Below are 20,177 nucleotides of genomic sequence, written 5' to 3'. Positions count from 1 at the left end.
GTGGTAAAGTGTAGCATACACCAATTTTATAAATTCACAGTGAGACTGTCTTTACCAAAGTCCATGGAGAAAATTGGTAGCAAAGAGGAATAGAAGCCCAGCAATCCTGGCTTTCTGATCTCTGCTTGAACCTTTCCACTTAGTGTTTTGTCCCTTATAGATGCAGTATGTGCTGGACAGGATGTTCTGCAGGAGGGGGGCGGAGGGTGTCTAAAGACTTTACGTGAAGAAGAAAATTGTTCTTTGGCAAGAATGGTTATTTTAAACCAAAACCACTGGTGAGAGATTCTTCAGCTAGAAGTCAAGTGTTGCTGGCTCTTTTCCTAATAAAGCAGGATTTAATATCACTGATTAAGATGTCATAGGCCAAGACAGCTATCTTTGTTATCACTGTGCCATCACCTTTGAATTATAAAGAATACCCCCATTCTCCCCTGTATGTATTCTACAGCAAACCTGTTAAAATATTTTATAATAATTTAAAACAGTGTCATATATTGTGAGGGGTCTTTAGGCTGAAAGTTTCTTGTAATGTAAACTGATCTTTGTCTTGGTTGGCCAAAGGGATTTATAAGATGGTGCTAAAAATGTACATAAGTCTGCTGTTCTGTTGCAATATTTGACAGGTCTTAAGGGACGCCATACAAGAACCTCATTCTTTATTAAAGAACATGTGTGGAGGGAAATAAATATGGCAGTCACCCAAAGAAAATGGTCTTGCTTTTGACAGAGATTGATAAGCAGAATTCAAATCATATTCATTAGCACATGCCTTTCTCTTTTAACAAATAAATAAATACAATCTCTGCCAGAACACTGAACCTCTCAGGTATTCACACGAACTACCGGAGTACCTTGTTTATTCATATACTAAATTACAGTTTCCTTATAATAGGTCATTGTGTCAGATTCATGTTACCTGTCTGAAATTCCAGGCAAGGACTTGTCTGTTGAAATTTTTAGTTCAGAAGACCCATTGTATTAGGCTGTTGGCTATATTAATTTACCTTGGCTTATGATATTCTGGGGGAGTAGAAGAGAAGTTAGAACAAGACAATAGGTAATAGATAACTTAAAAGCAGATTCTGGGTTTTGCTGAGTATTTAATGACTTCGTATTTCACTCCTGTCTTATGCAGCAGTCTGGTTGTTTCAGTAGTTGCTACATTTTCTTTCAGGGTTGTTTTCTGCTCTACTGCCTCTTTAGCTCTTTTGTGGTTGGGACAACCGGTTTGCTTACAATTGGAGGTTTATGTTTTATAATTTGCTTTTTTTTACTTTGCCAAAATGATATGTCACCAGAATGATATATCTGGTTCTCTTACTAGTGGACGGTGGGTTTTGATTTTGAATGGCTTTTAGTAACTCAAACTGAATTGTGCAGGTATCACTTAGTGTTTTAAAACTGCCCTGTGCTGAAGGCTGTGTATAATCAAGAACAGCTCAGGACTATTGCAGGCCAATGCAACTGAAAGCAAAGTTTCAATTCAGACAGGTCTGGTTTTGTTGTTTTGACGAATCTCTTACCTCCATTTAACTTAGAACCCAGACACTTAAAACTACATATGTGAACACTGGCTGTTTTCATCCCCCTAACTGGTGGGAGATTTCTTTGACTGTTGTTGGTAACAGAGGGGTCTGGCTGTTCTAATTAATTTTGGAATAATGTTGTAGAAGCTTTGTTTTTCTAATCAAAACATTTCAGACTTTCTCATATGTAAGAATTGCCAAATTAGCAGAACTCCTTATTGCCTGATTTGAATTTTTTTTTCCTTGCTGAGCTTTTAAATAAGCAGTAGAGTTCACCCTTTATATGAAACATAAACCAGCACTAAATCTTGGTTTTAACTCCTGCTGAGAGTCATAAGAGAAAACTGGATAAGGCTGTTCTTCAAAGCATAATTACAAATTGGTAATTTCAGTCTGAGTCTGTGTGTATGGTATTTGTTATACTTTGGTCCTTTGATATGTTTCATTTTAAATTTAAATATGGTGTCTGTGTTGTGACCCTAAAGGACTGGCAAAGTACTCTTTGGACTAAAGACAGGTATCTTCTCAAAGAACATTTTTATATTATTAAAAAAACAGGGGTTATGGTTCAATAAGGAACAGCTAGGTCGTAAATAGACTTGTAAGTATTTATTTGACAACAATTAGAGTAAACACACCACATTTGGTAACAAAAAACCTGGAAGTTCTAATCATGGTGGTTCTCAACTGCTACCAAGTGTTTATTCAACTTGCTTTTGGTCCAAAGCTATGTTATGTTTTAAGGATTTGTGGGGGTTTGTATCTACAACTGTTTCTCACTACAGTCTTTGTAAGGTTTTACCTTGCCATGTGGAATTGGCGTTGTATTTTTTTGAACAGTGGTTACTGGATGAGAACAGTTTACTACAGCTATTAGTTATGATACACAGATAAGGAAAAACTCAGTAGCATGTGCAAACTAAGTTAAATTTTGTAATCACACTGATTTTTTAAAATTAAACATGGGGAAAACATTTTCTTATCAATAATGTTTACATAGTGCTAATTAACTGTAAGGAGATCCTCTGTTTACATTGTGTGATAGGCCAACACGCCTAAAGACAAAGTGATGTCCCTGTGTGCTGTAAGATCTTGACTAGTCACAACCTCACTTTAAAAGCAACCTTATCTGGTCCAGTTTACAGCTACCTTTAGGCCGGGTGGTAGATAGTACCAAACTAGCAAACTCCCACGAATAGTCCATAATTGTGCTGAAAAGATTTCCTAACAAATATATTGAAAAACAGCTATGGAGTGGGAGGGAAGGAGAAGGGAGTCTACCTTTGAGTCCAGACAACTACTCTTGAGATGGCATCTCCCTATATCATCTGAACAGCCAGTTGATGTATTTGCTTGATGACTGTAGTCATGGCTTTCTCAGGGTGGGAATATTGTTGCAGAGGACTAGCACATGATTTCCCTTAGGAAGATAAATGCTTTATTTGTTAGGTTCCAAGGACTTGTTATATTTTGAACATACTAAACATTTCAGGGAATTTAATTCCCATTGAGAGAGGGTGGGGGCACTAGGATGAACCTTGTTTAGATATTCTTTACATGAATACGAGTTGCTTTGTTAAGCATTTTTCTGCAAAGTGGAGACTTTTGCTATGCCATTTCCACCTACTGTTGTGTTTGAGTGTATTATGATCTACCTCTGAGGAAAGGTTCATGAGTAAAGCAAGTCAATGATCGTATGTCATTAATACTGTTATAAATTATGCTTAATGTTAGTCTTTGCCATTATTTTTGATACATATTTGCATAGCCATGCAAGGTTCTTTCCTTTGTATACAAAGCTTTGTAGTTTCTGAGTTGATAATAAATACTTTTGTTGAAGTAGAACTGAATGTTGACACCATGACACACAATTGTGGGAATGTCTTTCTTTTCTGCAATCTGACTTCAACAGTTACATTGTGTTAAACAAAGTCCTATCTAACCTGGTCTAGTATGCCTAATTATTTCTTGAGATAATGTTTTAAGAGTGTGTTTTAATGTGTGGAGTTAAAGAATCATTCAAATGGGTTGGGTTGAAAGGAACATTTTAAGGTCACATAGTCCCCAACACACACACACCCCTCTTCCCACACCCCACCATGGACAGGGACACCTTCAACAAGATCAGGTGGCCCAGAGCTGGGCACAGTACTCCAGGTGGGATCTCACAAAGCAGAGTAGATGGGGAAAGTGACCTCCTTTAGCCTGGTGGTTGCACTGTTACTGATGCAGCCCAGGATATGGTTTGCTTTCTGTGCTGCTAGTGTGCATTCCTGACTCATGTTGAGCTTCTTGTCCACCAACATGCCCAAGTCCTCCCCCTCGGGGCTGCTCCTCAGTCCATTCTTTGCTTTGACTGTAGTTGTGCTGGGATGGTGCTGACCTGTGTGCATGACCTTGCATGAAGACTGAGGTGACATTAGCTTCTTGAAATTGTGACTGAGTGAATTAGCTTCTTAAAATTTCTCTCTTCAGCTATTGTTACTTTTGTCCCTCATTAAAACTTGTCTCTGTTAAACAGTATTCTGCTTTAAAAAGTGCTTTTGAATCTACATTTATTACAGCCAAAATGTTGTATTTTCAGTGCTCCTTAGTTATGTATGTCTACCACTTTTAGAAAAGAAGTATTACTTCTTTGAGTCTTACTTATGCTAACTTTTAATTTTTTTCTAAGGGACCTCTTTTATTTATCATAAACATCAAATAAAGTTACATAATAACTTTAAATAGCATAAAATAATATAAAATGATCAAAATAACTTAAAATCGTAATATTATAACTAAAGTCATGAATGCAGCAAGGAGACTGATCTTCCTAGAGTAAAAATCTATTTCTAAAGCAGATTAGACCTATCAAAGCTGGTGCCATTCCAGTCTTTACCTCTATGTGGTATTGTTTCAGGTGTTTGTGCTCTTCAAGGAGCTTGTCCTACATGCTAACCCACCACAATCAATTCAATTATTTTCTGCCAGTTTGGTTACCTGAGAGAAAATATCAATGCCAGGGTAGGCATGGAGCAGGAATGTGGATTTAAAGGAAGGTTGAGAAGATTAGGGTTGTAGTAGCACCACTTTGACTCAGTATGACTTGTCATGGAGGTGCACTCAGAAGTTAACTTTTACTTAATCACTGAAATAACTGAAGGTGTACAGTAGTTGCAGAAAGGTCTTGAATAAGGAATTTACCCCAGTAGCATGGCTGGAGTCCTACTAAATGTGTTCAAGTAAACACTGATTGCCGTAAATCGAAAATGGCTTAAAAACAAGACAGAAAAAAGAGAGAGAGATATTGTTGTGTATTACAGTGATTGTAAACTGTAAGCAAAGTGAAAGGAAATAGCAAACTGAAAAAAAAGAAAGATAAGGCTACGTGGCTGAATAATCTGTAAGAGGAAACATCTGTCTTAACTCAGGGCTTTCTGATTTTGGACATGCTACATACTTGGCAGGAAGGAATGAGATCAAATAAAGAAAAAGCCTGTTATGTGCAATTATATTTTTGTTAATATACATATTTGTTTTATTTTGAGAAATCCGAAAGCAGAGGTAGTTTACTAACTTTTATTTAAATTTGCTCTGCAGAACTCTAGCACTGTGACAAAACTTTGGGATACAAATTAAACCTATTTGACCTAATTGCTTGAAATTTTACTTTAAGAATAAAACCACGGTGATTTGTGGAGCATTTGCCTGATATAGAGAAAAATGGAGTGTTTTTCGGATTTATAGATCTCATTAAGGGATTTGGAAAGAGGAGAAAACCAAATATAATAAGCATATTGTGCGTCTGTATTACTGACATAAGGTATTACTGCTTACAGACCTGTTCTACAACTTGCTCTTTCCTTTTGCAGCTTTTTATTGATAGTGTTGGAGAGTCAGGCACAAGGTTTGGTCAAATCAGTGTTTACTACTACAGTACACTACTTGTTACTTTCTCTTAAGTGTCAGTGAACTAACAGCAGTCTGTGGCACCCTGATGAAAAGCCCTTAAGAGCTCCTTTAGCAGATATTTCATGGTTTCTGGGTTTTCCTATTAAAGAATGTTAAAGATAGACTTTGGGAAGGAGAGTAGTAACTTGCTGAATGTAAAATGCACTTATGCCCCTAAAAATACATCACCAAAAAATTTCCTCCTTTCTTTCAGGTACTTAGTATGTGTATTAGACAAATGCTTGCCTACAATGGCTTGGCAGGCACTGACTGTGATGTAAAAAACAACCCCCAAAAAAGTCCCAAACATCCCAACCCAGCCCACAGAATGATCGAAACAAGTCTCCCACTCCCCCACCCCACACCCTACCACAATCTCCCAAAATCCATTCTTTTGTTTAGAAATTTGGCAATATAAAGTTATTTACTTGCATTTCTTACTATGTTACTCTCCACAAATACTTGCCCTCAATGCCATCTTTGGGTGGTACTTAGGAGTTTTTTCCATCTCCCACCCTGTCAACCTCAGGCTCTCTGATATCACAGGGAAGTTTCAAGTTCTTTCTCATGTGCTGGTCTTGATGCCTGAGGCAGGACAATGGTAGGTGTGTGTGTGAGCACCTACTTACGAGGGTCTGTTCCATTAGAACTTTCTCTAGAGGCAGTAACATCAACTGGTTTCTCTGGTCTGTTGTGGTATCAGGGAGAAAGATAAAGAGTATGTGAAGATACTATATCTTATCTCATATCTTCTAATTCTAAGCTTATAAAGATACCAGAGCTGAATGGAAATGATTTTGAATTAAATCTGTTCAATTCAGTTGCTACTATATTGAGAGGTTTATTCCTCAAGCTAGGTGCTTGAACTGTGTTGCAGTTTTGTGAGGCTGTGCTGCTGAGACAGTTTCTTTAAGCAGCAGTTAGAGTTTTCTGCCAGCCTAAACTATAAACAACGAGCAATTCAAGGCCACAGTCACGCCCGAGAGACAGTGGAGCGCCTCTGAGAATCACAAACAGGAGAAAACAACCTGGAAGCAGCTGCATTTTGCCACCAGAGAAGGGAGCGAGAAGATGTACCGAGCTGTGCAGACACCAAGGCCAGAGAAGGGCCGGGGAGGAGGCGGCCCAGGTGCCGGAGAGAAAGATGCCCCTTGCAGCCCAAGAAACCCGTGGAAAAGGCCGAGACCCCACCTGCAGCCCGTGGAGGGGCTCCACGCTGGATGGAGCAGGTGGAGACATAGAGAAGATGCTGTGACCCTACGTTGGAACAAACCCCTGCCAGCACTTGGAGCCCATGGAGAGAAACAGAGACACAGAGATGAATGAGAGAGAGATTTGCACCAGAACAGGTTTGCTGGGGGAGGCTGGTGACCCCACAGAGGACTGGGACTGAGATACATTGTGATTTCTGGCTGCCCGCCATAGTAGTGACCCACGCCAGGGCAGATTGTGAATAGATAAAGCCCTGGGGAAAGGATTCAAGTTGGAGAAGTTTTTGGAGAAGTTTTTGGAGGACTGTCTCTTGTGGGTGAGACCCCACGATGCAGCAGGGGGAGGGTGTGGAATGAATGCCCCCCCCCAACCACTGGCCAAGAAGGAAACCAACTTGCAAGGGACTGACTGAAGCCCCCATCTCCCAGTCCCTGCCCCCCTGTGCTGCAAGCAGGGGGAAGAAGGGAGTGAAATCATGACTAGAGTGAAGTCTGCTAAGAAGGGAGTGGGGAGGGAGGTTAGAGGTGTCTTAAGATCTGGAAAAGGAAAATAGCTCATGAAGAAGTAACCGAGAACCCCATTTTTTCCCAGTCCCTGCCCCCCTGTACTGTGAGCAGGGGGAAGAAGTAAGATCATGGCTAAAGGGAAGTCTGCTTAGAATGGAGGGGTGGGGGGAAGGTGCTACAGAGAACCCCATCTTCCCCAGTCCCTGCCCCCCCTGTACTGTGAGCGAGGGGTGGGGGGGAAAGAAGGGAGCAAAATCCTGACTAAAGTCTGCTAAGAAGGGAATGGTGGGGGACACTGTTTTAAGATCTGGTTACGTTTGTTTTAAGATTTGGTCGTGCTCTCAACTCCAGTTTCTTCACTGTTCTTTGTAGTTGTAGTGTAATAAAGTAGAGTAGTTTTTCTCTTCTTCACTTTGTGTTGAGTCTGTTTTGCCCACGTCATTACTGACAGAGTGATCTCTCCCTGTCCTTATTTTAACTCCTGAGCCTCTTAATATATATTTTCTCCCCTGTCCAACTAAGAAGGGGAGTAATAGACTGACTTTGGTGGGCACCTGGCCTCGAGCCAGGGCTAAACCACTACAAACTGCTTGACTGTTCTGGGATGGTACGCTGCTCAAAGTCAAGAGTATGCAGTCTGGTCCAACAGTAGTGCCTGTCAGTAAATATTTTCAGTCATGTTCTGTGCTGTTGTAATTACTGTAGCTGTTAATAGAAATTTTAACTTGGTCCATATCTTCAAGTACAGACACACTGCTAAACTTTGGACCTTGTAATGAATTTGCAGTTTCTTACTAATCTCTCATTTTTGAAAAGAAGCCAAGATTGCATATATTTGAATTTTGAAGCCCTCAATACGAGAAGCACGTGAACCTGTTGGGAGTGTGTTGAGAGGAGAGGCACAAAAATGATTAAAGGGCTGGAACACCTCTCCTGTGAAGACAAGCTGAGAGTTGGGGTTGTTCAGCTTGGAGAAGAGAAGGCACTGGGGGGACCTTATAGTGGCCTTCCAGTACCTCAGAGGTGCCTATAAGAAAGCTGGGGAAGAGCTGTTCACAAGGGCATGTAGCACTAGGGTGAGGGGTAATGGTTTTAAACCAGGAAAAAGGGGGATTTAGGTTGGATATTAGGAAAAAATTCTTCAATATGTGGGTGGTGGATCACTGGAACAGGTTTCCCAGAGAGGTAGTGGAGGCCCCATCCCTGTAGATATTCAAGGTCAGGCTCGATGGGGCTCTGAGCAGCCTGATCTCGTGCAGATGTCTCTGCTTAGTGCAGGGGGGTTGGACTAGATGACCTCTAAAGGTCCCTTCCAACCTTCTATGATTGTATGAAATTAATTTGTCTAATTTGCTTATGATTTGACGAATGAATGTATTTAGTCTTTACATACACATGTATAAAGCTGGTTGCTCTTAATTCTTTGCAACTTAAATCAGTGTTTTTCTGGACTCGAAGTCTGTATTTCCTGGTCTCTATGTTTGGCCATAGTTTCTCTCTGTCAGGTAATAGAGAGTTTGAGCTTAAATATGATTTTAGTGTATGGGCTCATCTTCCATCAAATTTAATAAAGCACGTTATCAACGACAATAGAAAAGAGGGTACTGTTGCAAAAGATGAAGAGGAGGGTAATGTTATTTCTAGCCTCAGTTGAAATGCATAGCTTTGCTATTCAATTGAAGACATAGCAGGCATTTCTCTCTGATGTGGTTGTCTTAATTCTTACTCACTGATCTGTCATGATATCCTGAGGTGGGGTGTGTGTGCATGAAGATGAGTGTAGTAGCATTCATATTGAGTGAGGCTGACAAGTGGCATCAGTATCGAGTTTGGTGTTTGCATATGATGACTTCTGTAGTACCACAGGCAGCATAGAAATCACGGAGCGCTTATATATTAAATTTTTTCTAGTACCTTGGTACGTTTGATTACACTTCTCATCATGAGATATACTACTGTTCTGCAGTGCCTGTTTCCTTATGCCTTCATGTGAGAAGCTGTTAATAATAAATGGCCTAGATCTATTTACATTAATTTCACTTAAGACAAATGCAAATACCACGTAGAAGTACTGTGGTTACTTGTTTAGTCATAAAATGTTGAAAACCAGTTGTCATAAGAGATCTGTCATCATTTCAAATGCTCAAATGAAAGCTGTACTTATATCTACAATGGTGTAATAGACTGTATTTTTTTTAAACCTTTTTTTTTTTAGCTTGTGATAAATCAGCATAAGATCTGGGATTATGCTAAGTCTCTGAAGCAGAACTGAAGTAACTGTTGGTTAGTTGCACAAACATGTGCTGCGTACTTTGGTAAGAAAGGGAATGAGCTCTGGGGGAGAGGACGGTGGCTGGAATCTTCCACCACCTACATTTACTTTGAAGGTGATAAAAATAGAGGTGTTCGTGACTCTTTGTGTTTGCTTTTTGGATGTTTAATGCAGCAGATCTTTCAAGAAACTTATGAGGTCAGGGGTGTGGTATATGTTATTGAATGTTTTGGTATATTTTATTGAACATTTTCCACATCAGCTGAATCATGTTTGAGCTCAATTAGCCTCTGCAATATCCTGACAAGGAAGGCACGAGGATTTCTTAATTTTTATTTCACTCTTCCTCCCTCTTCCTGCTCATTATGAGATGGGGAAACATACTTCAGTGCAAAAAGACAAAATAGAAATATTTGAAGTCTGGTGTCTTAGGAGGCATATATTTCCTCAATTTACTTATAAAATTTTCTGAGTTGCTTTGAGGCAAGGTTAATAATCATGCCCAAGCCTATAAGTGGTATGGCTAAAACTTTTGATGGTCAAACAATCTTTCTCGGGTGCAGGGCTTGAAATTGCAGGGAGGGATGGGACCAGAGGTACTTGCTGTGGCAATGGTACCTTAGGAAAAGCGGTGGCCTTGATCCACTGACAACTGTAAATCTCCTTTGTGTTGTATTCTTTTGGTTTTCTGTTGGCCTGAGTTGGGCAGAAAGCCGTACTATTGTCTATTCTGTACTGCTTTTTCCTTCAGGAGACTGGAGCGGATGGTTAACTGAAATAACTCTCAGTCTCATGCTCTTCCCTTGGCTGCCTTTGGTGGATAGTGTACCAGGGTGCAGCTGTTTACTTAGAAAACTTCAGGAGCTCATCCGAGATTATCAGCTTTAGTGAGAACTTGACCATTAAGTTTTGTGGAGGTTAAAAATAATGCTTCCTGTTGCAGTCCTGCTGAGAGAACTAACTTGTGCTTTCCGAAATAAGCCTGAGATGTGAATGTGAACTGTAAAGATAAAAGGGATCCTGTATAAAAGGGATTAATCCAGTATTTGTTATTAAGGGCAGTGGTTCTATTTTAAAGCTACAGCTGAGCACAAAATTTTGCATCTCTATTAAATATTGTCCCTGCTCAATAAACCTTTTGAGTATGTGTTGGAATCTGAAGCATGTGTTTAACTGCTTTGCTGAATTGGGGCCTTCATTACCAAATTGCAGGTGTATGTTAGCTTAAATATTTAAGGGTGGGGGGCTAGGTAAAACAATGCTTATTTTGTTCTATTCAGTGTAGTTTGTTCCTTTAATGGAAAACATCAGAAATGCTGTGCTGTTGCTATGCTGTCCGAAACAGATTTAATATAGTTAATGGCTTGAGTGTTCAGTGTGAGATAGGGTCTGGTTAAGAATTAACAGGGAGTGATGAAATGAAATTTCAAAAAATGAAAGTGAGATTCAGTGTTTTTGTGCATAATATTATTGTAGAATGAGGAGTTTAAGTGTTTTTTCCTGTTTAAAAGTGTGTTTCAGTGATATTTGGTAAATTCCTACGTGGATATTAGAACATTTATTATACGTGTGCAATAGCTGGGGCTTTGTAAACATTTCCATAATAAACTCCTCTGTATACTAGGGCTTAATAACTTGCTCATAAAAACGTGCTTTGGGCATAAAAGTGGTGTACTGGTCTGCCAGAAAGCTAGTACTTTAAAAATAAATAAGATTATTTAAAGAGAGAGATTTAGAAAGAAACTAAAGAAAGTGTGCTGTACCTAACTCATTCCTGATAAATATTCAATCAATATGTTCTTTAATAAAATCTCCCCACGTCACTAGATAAAATTCAGTGCTGAGTTAATCTTTCCAGTGTTCTTAAAGTACAAACTTTTGTTTTAAGTCTGTTGCTACATGAAATGTTCTCATCTGTAATGCAGAAAAAGCTTTGGTTCTCTGTTTTCAGCTGTATCTTATAGGCTTGAGAACTCACCAGGCTTTTTTAGATTTCTTTTTGCTAAATTTAAGTGGACAAAAGGGATTTGAGTGTTTCTTCATTAAATGTGTTTTGTCAGTCTGATAATTTCAGTTATTTCCTTCTGGAAGGTCTCCCATCAATCGACACGTTTCCTGACGGGTAGTGTCCAGATGTGGTTGTGTTGCTCTCAGACCTTTGAAGAGGCAGAAGGATTATCCTTCTATGTATTCTGGAGTAATTCAGTCTTTGATGTAAATACCTATACAATGGCTACTGTATACAGTCTATCAGAGTACTGCTTAACAGTTCCTTCATTGTTTCTTTTGCTGGCTCACTTGGGGAGAAGAAATTGTTGCAATAAACAGAAGAAGAAAATATGTTCAAAAAAGGAAATTAATATTGATTTTTAGCACACCTATTAGATATAAGCCTGTGTAACATTGTCTTGTATCAGTTTTGGTATGGAGATCTCTAACCTACGCTTTTCTGTAAGATAAGATATCTACAAAAGGCATGGACTGTTAGCAGTGAAATAATTACTTAACTGTACAAACTGGTTTTGCTTCACCAGTGCTTTACTGAAAGCCAGGATGGCTGAGAACTGTTGATTCATACTTAAGTTTCAAAAGAAAATTTACAAAATAAAGATTGAGTTTATTTTCCTGATACTTTATTCCATCCCGAATTGGAGAAATAAGCTGAAGGACTGTCTGAATTATTACTGGCTATGCACCCACCCTGATGACTTTCCTGTTGCAGAACAACCTCAGTATTGCTCGTGGGATGTTTGAGCTCTAAAGCAGAACCACTTGTGCAGATGTGCTTTCCATGCAGAAAGTAAATCAGCACTATACAAAACACATCAGTGCAATAAGGTTTGTGTTACTGTGGTGCTACCTTGGTGGTTTCAGTAGTCCAAAACACCTTTGGTGCACTGAAGTTCTTGGTTACCCATTACAAATGTGGGCCTGTAACAGCTATAGGAATTGTACACTAGAGGGCTTTTTTCCTTCACCCACCAACACAAAATTAGCTGTAGCTACGTTTTGCTAAATGAGACTTTGTGAGATGTTCCCTTATTTAAAATATTAGACAAGGATGAGAAATAGCAGAGAAGAACAGTGGAGTAAGATACATTCTGGCTTATTATAAACACTATGAAGTCTTTATTTTTACCTAGCGATGCAGTGGAGGAGCTGAGAAGTACTTGCTTCTCTTAGCAATGTGTCTTCTGAGCAAGGCAGATGTCACAAGTCTAGATTTAGTAGGTGTTCACTTGCATGTTTGTTAGCTTTGAGATTATTTAGGAAAAATTCAATTTGATGCTGTTGTTTTGGCCTTTGTGTGTATATGTATATTATTATATTTTGCAGGTAATCTGGATGTTTGGGGTATGGTCTGGAAAACCAACTTATAGATAGGTGTAGTAGAAGGTTTTGGTATTTACTACATTATGGTTTCAAACCAGTTGGATTTCATGAGTGTGTCTGTGGCATTTTACAGAGAAGTTCAAAAAGAATATTGTGTATTGTGAAAGACATAGACATTTTTAGTAGGAATTAATCTTCGTATTTTCCTTGAGGGTTTGACCTTGGGTGGATACACAGGCATAAGGACAGATATTCTCCAGTTTTACTTTTGTCTTTGCTGGATATAAGCTGAAATCCCTCAATGATATTTCCCATAGCTCAAAGGAGGGACAGAGTCCCTTGAAACCAAGGGTAAGAGAAAAACAGAGTTGAAAATCAGACAAATAGTGTCAGCAGTATTTGCATATGTGTTTTTAGCTACTGTAAATTAAGGCTTAATTTCCAGATGAATTGGAGTGGATCTGAAGAAATAAAATGTGACAGTCCCAGTTTCTTGAATCTCTATTTTAGCTGAATTATCGAGAAGTAAGAAGCAATTAACTTCTAGTGCTTAGGTAGTTGGATGAAAGGTTTATGGGGTTGGGGGATTTTTTCCACCTTCTTACTTGTTTCTCATGCAATGCCTGGTAGTCCAACAAAACTGAAGATTTCAGACTTGATCTACAGATGACAGCTAACCTGTTTGTATTTACCAGGCACAAGATGTTGCAGTTGTGTTATCCAGTGCTGTTCCAAAAGCATTGGAAGGATAACCAAGTAACTTTGATTTTTCTGTTGTCTTCAAAGGGACATCAGAGATGGCTTCAGGAGAAAAAGCTTCTATCCTCATTATATGAGAGAGCGATCCCCTCATAAGAGGGACTCTCCTTTCTTCAGGGAGTCGCCAGGGAGCCGAAGGGATTCTCCGCACAGCAGATCGGGCTCTAGTGTCAGCAGCAGGAGCTACTCTCCTGAAAGAAGCAAATCCTATCCTTTCCACCAGCCCCAGCATAGCAGAAGTATGTCATCTTTACATAAAAGAAATATTTCTTCTCAGCCAGGTAATGCTGGATTAATGATGAGAACTGGTTGGTGAGGTGAGACTGCACCTCACTGTCTAAGCCCTTTTTCTTTACAATGCAAAACCCAGGCATTTTGTACCGATTGTGTGTTGTCTGCTCTTTGGTTGTTTCATTGTACTTTCTGTTCCCTTATGGAACTCGTGTGGGAGATGGTAGGTGTTATTTCAGTACCAGCTCTAGTCTGACTGTAGGAGTTTCAGCTGCACTGCCTTTTCTAGTATTGCATGTTACTTTCCTTTTAGCATCAACCACTTCTGTTACTTCTTTATGTGCTTTGCTGGCTTCCCTTGCAAGAACCTTTACTGTCGTTTCTAGAAGACAAAGGCTTTTTATAGTTCCTGCAACCAGAGAAAAAGAGGGCTTACAAATGGGAGAAATTAAATTGCATACCTCTATTTGTTACACTTTCTGAAAACATTCTTGGAACTGTCTACTAGGCTTTTGAAGCTGCTTGATTTTAGCAATTTTGTCTCATTTTCAGATTTTCTCAAAACTTTCCTCAAAGACATGTGAAACACATTCTCAGTTAAGCCTGTACTGTGTATGTTCTGCCTCTTAAAAGCTTGGCTGTTAATCTTTCCCAGAAGTCTAAGGAATCATCTGTTTTGAAAATATTTAAGATTTTTCTATTTAAACAATTTGAAGGGGGGGAAAAAAGGCAAAATTGCTTTTTTTAAAATATACTACAATCTTGGCCACTGCTGTTTGTACAGCTTATGTAAATTAATCCAATTTGATTTCCCTTTCTGCAAGTGCTTTCTAGTGAACTATACAAACCTACTGTTCATTTTGGCAGCTTTTTAAAAATTAATTAGATTTTTTTTTTAATTCATTGATAGGCATATTGTGTGTTTCCATAATGGCATGCTGGATCATCATGTAGCACTTCCTGCCAAAAAAGGATCTTGTGGAGTTCAGTTAACGTTGTTTAAATATTGAGGAATCATTTTGTTCCTTGTAGGATACAAATGATCTTTCCAGCTTGTCATTGCAATTCTTTTAACATTTTGTAGCAATACTCTGTGGCTGTGAATTCCACTAAGTGTGGGAGCAGAAGAAAACAAATTGGTATTCAACTGACTTTGTAGAAGTGGTGTAGATGTGCAGATCATAATTACCAAGAATAGGAAAAAATTGTTGTGTGAAACCATATAAAATTTTTGGAATGTTTCAGGGTTTTCCTAAAATTTTGACCTGACCTCTGTCACTTTTATAGTGTATTGGCAAAATTACTCAAACTGTACTGGAAGTGGTGAAGTAGAAGCAGACACCTTCACAAAACAGAAAAGATGCTGGTCAAGAGAGAAGGTTACATGTAGGTTTTTGGCTTTTGGGTTTTTGTTTTTTTTCCAACTGGATATTTTAACACTTCTCACCATCTTTACATCAGTTTTAAGACACCAGATGGCTTGTATGCTTGAACTATTTCTTTATAACTGCCTGTTCCCTGGAAAAGAGTACTACTAAACCATTCCTCTAGATGACTGAACTAAAATGGCCTATTTGCAAGGCATAAATGGCATAAATATTACTTTCAGAATGGTATTTGAATATGATTTGTCTTAGGTAAGCTCATGTATTACATAGTTAAAAGGAACGTAAGATGGATTTACGACGTGCGAAGTAGATGGTTTCATGTGGAACTTACAATACGTTGTCTTTTTAAATATCATAATACTGTTTAAAATCATGCTGTCTGAATCAGTTTGGCCTGATGGCTTCTGCTGAAGGAGGAATATTTCACGTTCTCCAGCCCATTGTAAATTAGGATAAATAACAGAATTCAAACAAAGGAAACTGGGGGGACATGAAGAACCGTGGTGAAGGGAGGGAAAAGGGCTCATGGGAAAGGACAGGCATTCAGCCATGCTGAGAGAGCACAAAGAGGAAGAGGGTGGTATTCCTTCACACAGCCAGTGGGTAAGGTATTTGTAGCCTGGTGTATCGAGTACATGCAAGAAAGCAAACAGTGGTGCTTGGAAAGTGTCATGTTGGACTGTACAGGTTGGGCTTGTGGGTTCAAAATAGCCACACACATTCAGGAAAAAATGGCCTAATAATGGCTCTAAATTAAACTGTGGTTTCTCTCTTTGCTCAACTTTGAATAATTTACTGCCACTTCTATCGGCTTATTTCATCTATTCAAGCGCAAACATATAATCCACTCAAGTGAGATAATCTTTAAAGAATCCAATGTGATGAAGGATGCATGTAGGAGGCAGAGGTAGTCTGTGAATTTCCACGGGTCTGAAAAGCAGAACTGTGTTACTTGGTGGTGTCATGAGAGACATTCTGTGCTTTGAGGAGTGTGACAGACTAAAGAGATGATTATTTCTATCTAAACGTTTTTGGTTTTCTCACATACATTGTATTTATAGGAACTTTGAATTTTTCATAGGTATTTTTTCTTTGCTATTGCTTTTCATTGTTAAATTTTTTTAAAGGTAATTCATAATTCATCTGCTGTTTTATGGTTACTAGAAATTCTTAAATAGAGCTGCTTGCTGTGTTTTTTAAGCATGCTCTCCATTTAGCATCATCTTCAAATCGAGGCTTAGAGTGTAATTTGGAACATTTGCCAGAGTCACTTCCCCAACTATTTTCAGTAGCATTGTTGAAAGACCCATCAGTAGCTGTGAAGATTTTGGCATGGACTAGTAGGCCTTCACCTTCATAGCAGTAACTCACTTGCCTCTAAAAATGTGCTGTGATGAGCAGGTATTTGATCTTTGCTTTGTATTAAGTCTACACTATGCGTGTGGTATGAAAATGTGGGGAAAGAATAGGAGATCAGCTTTTCAACTACCTCTTAAACATTTCCTGCTGTTAAAAGTATGCATTTTGCATAGACTTTTCCTTACAGTTTTTGTGTAGGTAGTGATATTTTAAAATAGTCAGTATGATGCAGTCTTATTTTATGGCATTGAGTTAAAAAAAGAACATAGCTCAGCTATTAGGAGTGAGGTGCCATGTTTGCTCTTTGTTGCATTGTCTCATTAAAGCCATATCTGTTCATAGTTCTGCTAAAATAATTTATATCCCAATTTGCATAAGTATTTGACAGACTTTTTAATTCATCCCTTTCTTAATTATATTGATACAAATCTAGTGGAAGCCAAGATAAGGCTGTATTATTTTCCATTTGTGAACGGTCAACCATTTCCCAGTGAGGATGAATACTCTAGTTAATTTAGGCCCACTGACAACCCATTTGCTTTTTGTGTTTACCTTTTGCAGATCCCTTGGATGTAATCCATGGATCACAGGTTGTAAAGTAGTAGTTTACACCACAACCAGTTCTGCTGCCTGTAACCAGTCTGTGGCTAGGCTCTGCGCAGACAGTGATTAGCACAGTGAATTTCAATTGTCGTTTTGCATATATTAACCTTGTACAAGAGAAACACTGATTAATGCAGAGAGCATCTAGCCTGTGGTTGATCCAATCCAGGAGTCTTTCCCATGGCACAGCTTTTCAGCACGCTGTGGCCTGCTAAACCAGTTTCTACACTGCCTGGTTTCCTGGAGTGATTGGCTGGTGTCTTAATATTTCACCCTTTTATATTATTATTGGCATATTAAAAAGTGAAACCATCTCATCTTGACAAATCTTATTGATACACCCTTTCAACTAATGTTGAAATAAAGGACAATGTGTTTTCCTAAATATGTGAAATAACATAGCTATAGATCTCTTCTCTCTGTAAAGAGAAGAAACTGTTACCAATATTTATCAGGTAGTAGATTGTGTCAGATTGGAGGGAATTTCACTGCAATTTTTCTAAGCCAATGAGTTTATTTGCAACATATGTCTTTAATATGATTTCACAGTCGCTCTTTTTCTTCTCAGTTGTAGGTAAAGAGAGGACATCTGTTCAGTCAACGAAAACATCAAGAGATGCATCACCTTCAGGGTCAACAGCAGTCCCCACATCAAAGGTGAATTTTCTTTTCAGATAGCTCATTGTTGTTGGATTTTATCCACAGTTGGAAGTAGATACTGTATGCAGCTGTTAGGGACAGGAGCACCTTGAATTGCTCTGCAGTCCAGCAGAGGATAGACTTCCCTTATCTGGCAGGAAGGTGCTGATGATAGAATCACAGAATGCTTTGGTTTGGAAGGGACCTCACAGATCATCTAGTTCCAACCTCCTGCCATGGGTAGAGACACCCTCCACAAGATCAGGTTGCCCAAAGCCTCATCCAACCTGACTGTAGATGCTTCCAGGCAGGGGGCATCCCACGGCTTCTCTGGGCAACCTCTGCCAGGGCCTCACCACCCTCACAGTAAAGAATTTCTTCCTGTGACCCCATCTAAACCTAGCTTCTTTCAGTTTGAAGCCCTTCCCTCTTGTCCTGTCACTACGCTCCCTGATGAACAGTCCCTCTCCCACTTTCTTATAGGGCCCCTTTAAGTATTGGTACATCACAATTAGGTCTCCCTGGGGACCCCAGAGCTGGATGCAGCAGTCCAGGTGTAGAGTAAAGGGGCAGAATCGTATTCTTCAACTTGCTGGCCACACTGTTCTTGATGCAGCCCAGGGCACTGTTGACTTTCTTGAGCTGCTGTTGCATATTGCTGGCTTCTGTTAAGCTTGTCATCGATCAGCACCCCCAAGTCCTCAGCCCAAGTGCTGATCCCAGTACTGATGCCTGAGGAACACCACTCGTCACTGACCTCCATGAGGACATTGAACCATTGACCACAACTCTTTGAGTGTGACCATCCAACCATTTCCTTATCCAATGAGTGGGCCATCTGTCAAATCCATGTCTCTCTAAATTAGAGACAAGGATGTTGTGCTGGACAGTGTGAAATGCCTTGCACAAGTCCAGGAAGATGATGTCTGTCATCTTTCCCTTGTCCACCATAGTAGAAGTATGTCCACTGTAATAGAAGGCCACCAGATTTGTCAGTCCCTTAGTGCTGATATGCCCTTAGTGAAGCCATGTTGACTGTCACCATTCACCTCCTTATTCACAATGTGCCTGAGCATAGTCTCCATGAGGATCTGCTTCATGATCTTGCCAGGCACAGCAGTGAGACTGACTGACCTGCAGTTCCCTGGGTCTTCCTTTTTCCCCTTTTTAAAAATGGGGGTTATGTTTCCCCTTTTCCAATCGGTGGGGACTTCACCTGACTGCCATGACCTCTGAGGTGTGATGGAGAGTGGCTTGGCCACTTTATCTGCCAGTTCCTTCAGGACACTCAGATGCACCTCATCAGGTCCCATGGACTTGTGCAACTTCAGGTTCCTCAGGGGTTCTTGAACCTGGTCTTCCCCTACAGTGGGCAGTTCCTCGTACTCCCAGTCTCTGCCTTTGACTTCTGTGACTTGGCCAGTGTGGATAGAGCTCTTGCCAGTGAGGACTGAGGCAAAAAAGTAATTGAGTACCTCAGCTGTCTCCATATCCCAGGTAACCTATTCCATTCTGGAGAGGGCCCACATTTTCCCTTATCACCCTCTTCTCATTGTCAAAACTTTTTATAGTGCCCTGGCCAGATTTAGTTCTATCAGAGCTTTTCTAACCTGATCCCTGGCTGCTCAGACAGTTTCCATGTATTCTTCCCAGGCTATTTGCCCTTCCTTCCACCCTCGGTAGGCTTTCTTTTTTTTGAGTTTTCCCAGGACTGCCTTGTTGATCCATGAAGGCCTCTTGGTGTTTTTGCCTAACTTTTTCATTGCTGGGGTGCATTGCCTCTGGGCTTGGAGGAGGTGACCCTTGAATACAAACCATTTGTATTGGGCTCCTCTTCCCTCCAGAACTTTGTCCCATTGTACTCTACTCAGCAGTTCCCTGAAGAGGCCAGAGTCCACTCTCCTGAAGTCGAGGGTAGGAAGCTTGCTGTGCACCCTCCTCACTGCCCTGAGGACCTGGAACTCCACCATCCCAACCTCCTTGTTGGTGAGAACAAGGTCCAGCATGGCACCAATCCTCGATGGCCTCTCGATCACCCGGAGGAGGAAGTTGTCATCAACACATTCCAGGAACCTCCTGGATTGCCTGTGCCCAGCTGTGTTGCCCCTCTAACAGATACTGAGGTGATTGAAGTCCCCCATAATGCTGTGTATCTAATGACAACATTGACAAACCTCTTTATTCTGTAGTCACTGTCTTATTTAGGAGAAAGGGAGTCCTGTATGGATTTAAAATTGTAATTTTCTGAAGTCTGGAGTGTGCTAGAAAAGCAATAGCAAAGAGAAAAATGGAGAAAAAATTTTTAGGAGCATCAGATCAGTTGGACAAGCCTGTACTTGCATTGAACTCTATCCTGCAGTGGTTCCTAAACTGTGACTGGATTTGGAAACAGTATGGTGAAGTGTCTAACAGG

The 20,177-nt window shown here is 39.9% G+C and overlaps 1 protein-coding gene across 1 annotated transcript in view; it reads left to right on the top strand.

The window, feature by feature from the left end:
- PPHLN1 (periphilin 1) overlaps positions 1–20,177 on the top strand; it is an 82,982-nt gene that overhangs the window by 23,380 nt on the left and 39,425 nt on the right. The window contains exons 6-7 of the mRNA XM_084274981.1: positions 13,572–13,825; positions 17,694–17,782. Of these exons, the coding sequence (XP_084131107.1) occupies positions 13,572–13,825; positions 17,694–17,782 (343 nt within the window). The remainder of the gene's footprint in view (positions 1–13,571; positions 13,826–17,693; positions 17,783–20,177) is intronic.

The sequence above is a fragment of the Gallinula chloropus genome (assembly GCF_964237585.1).
Source record: "Gallinula chloropus genome assembly, chromosome: 1".
NCBI classification, from domain to species: Eukaryota; Metazoa; Chordata; class Aves; order Gruiformes; family Rallidae; genus Gallinula; species Gallinula chloropus.
Note: the sequence above shows the minus strand (reverse complement) of the source record. Positions and strands in the feature narration are given on the sequence as shown.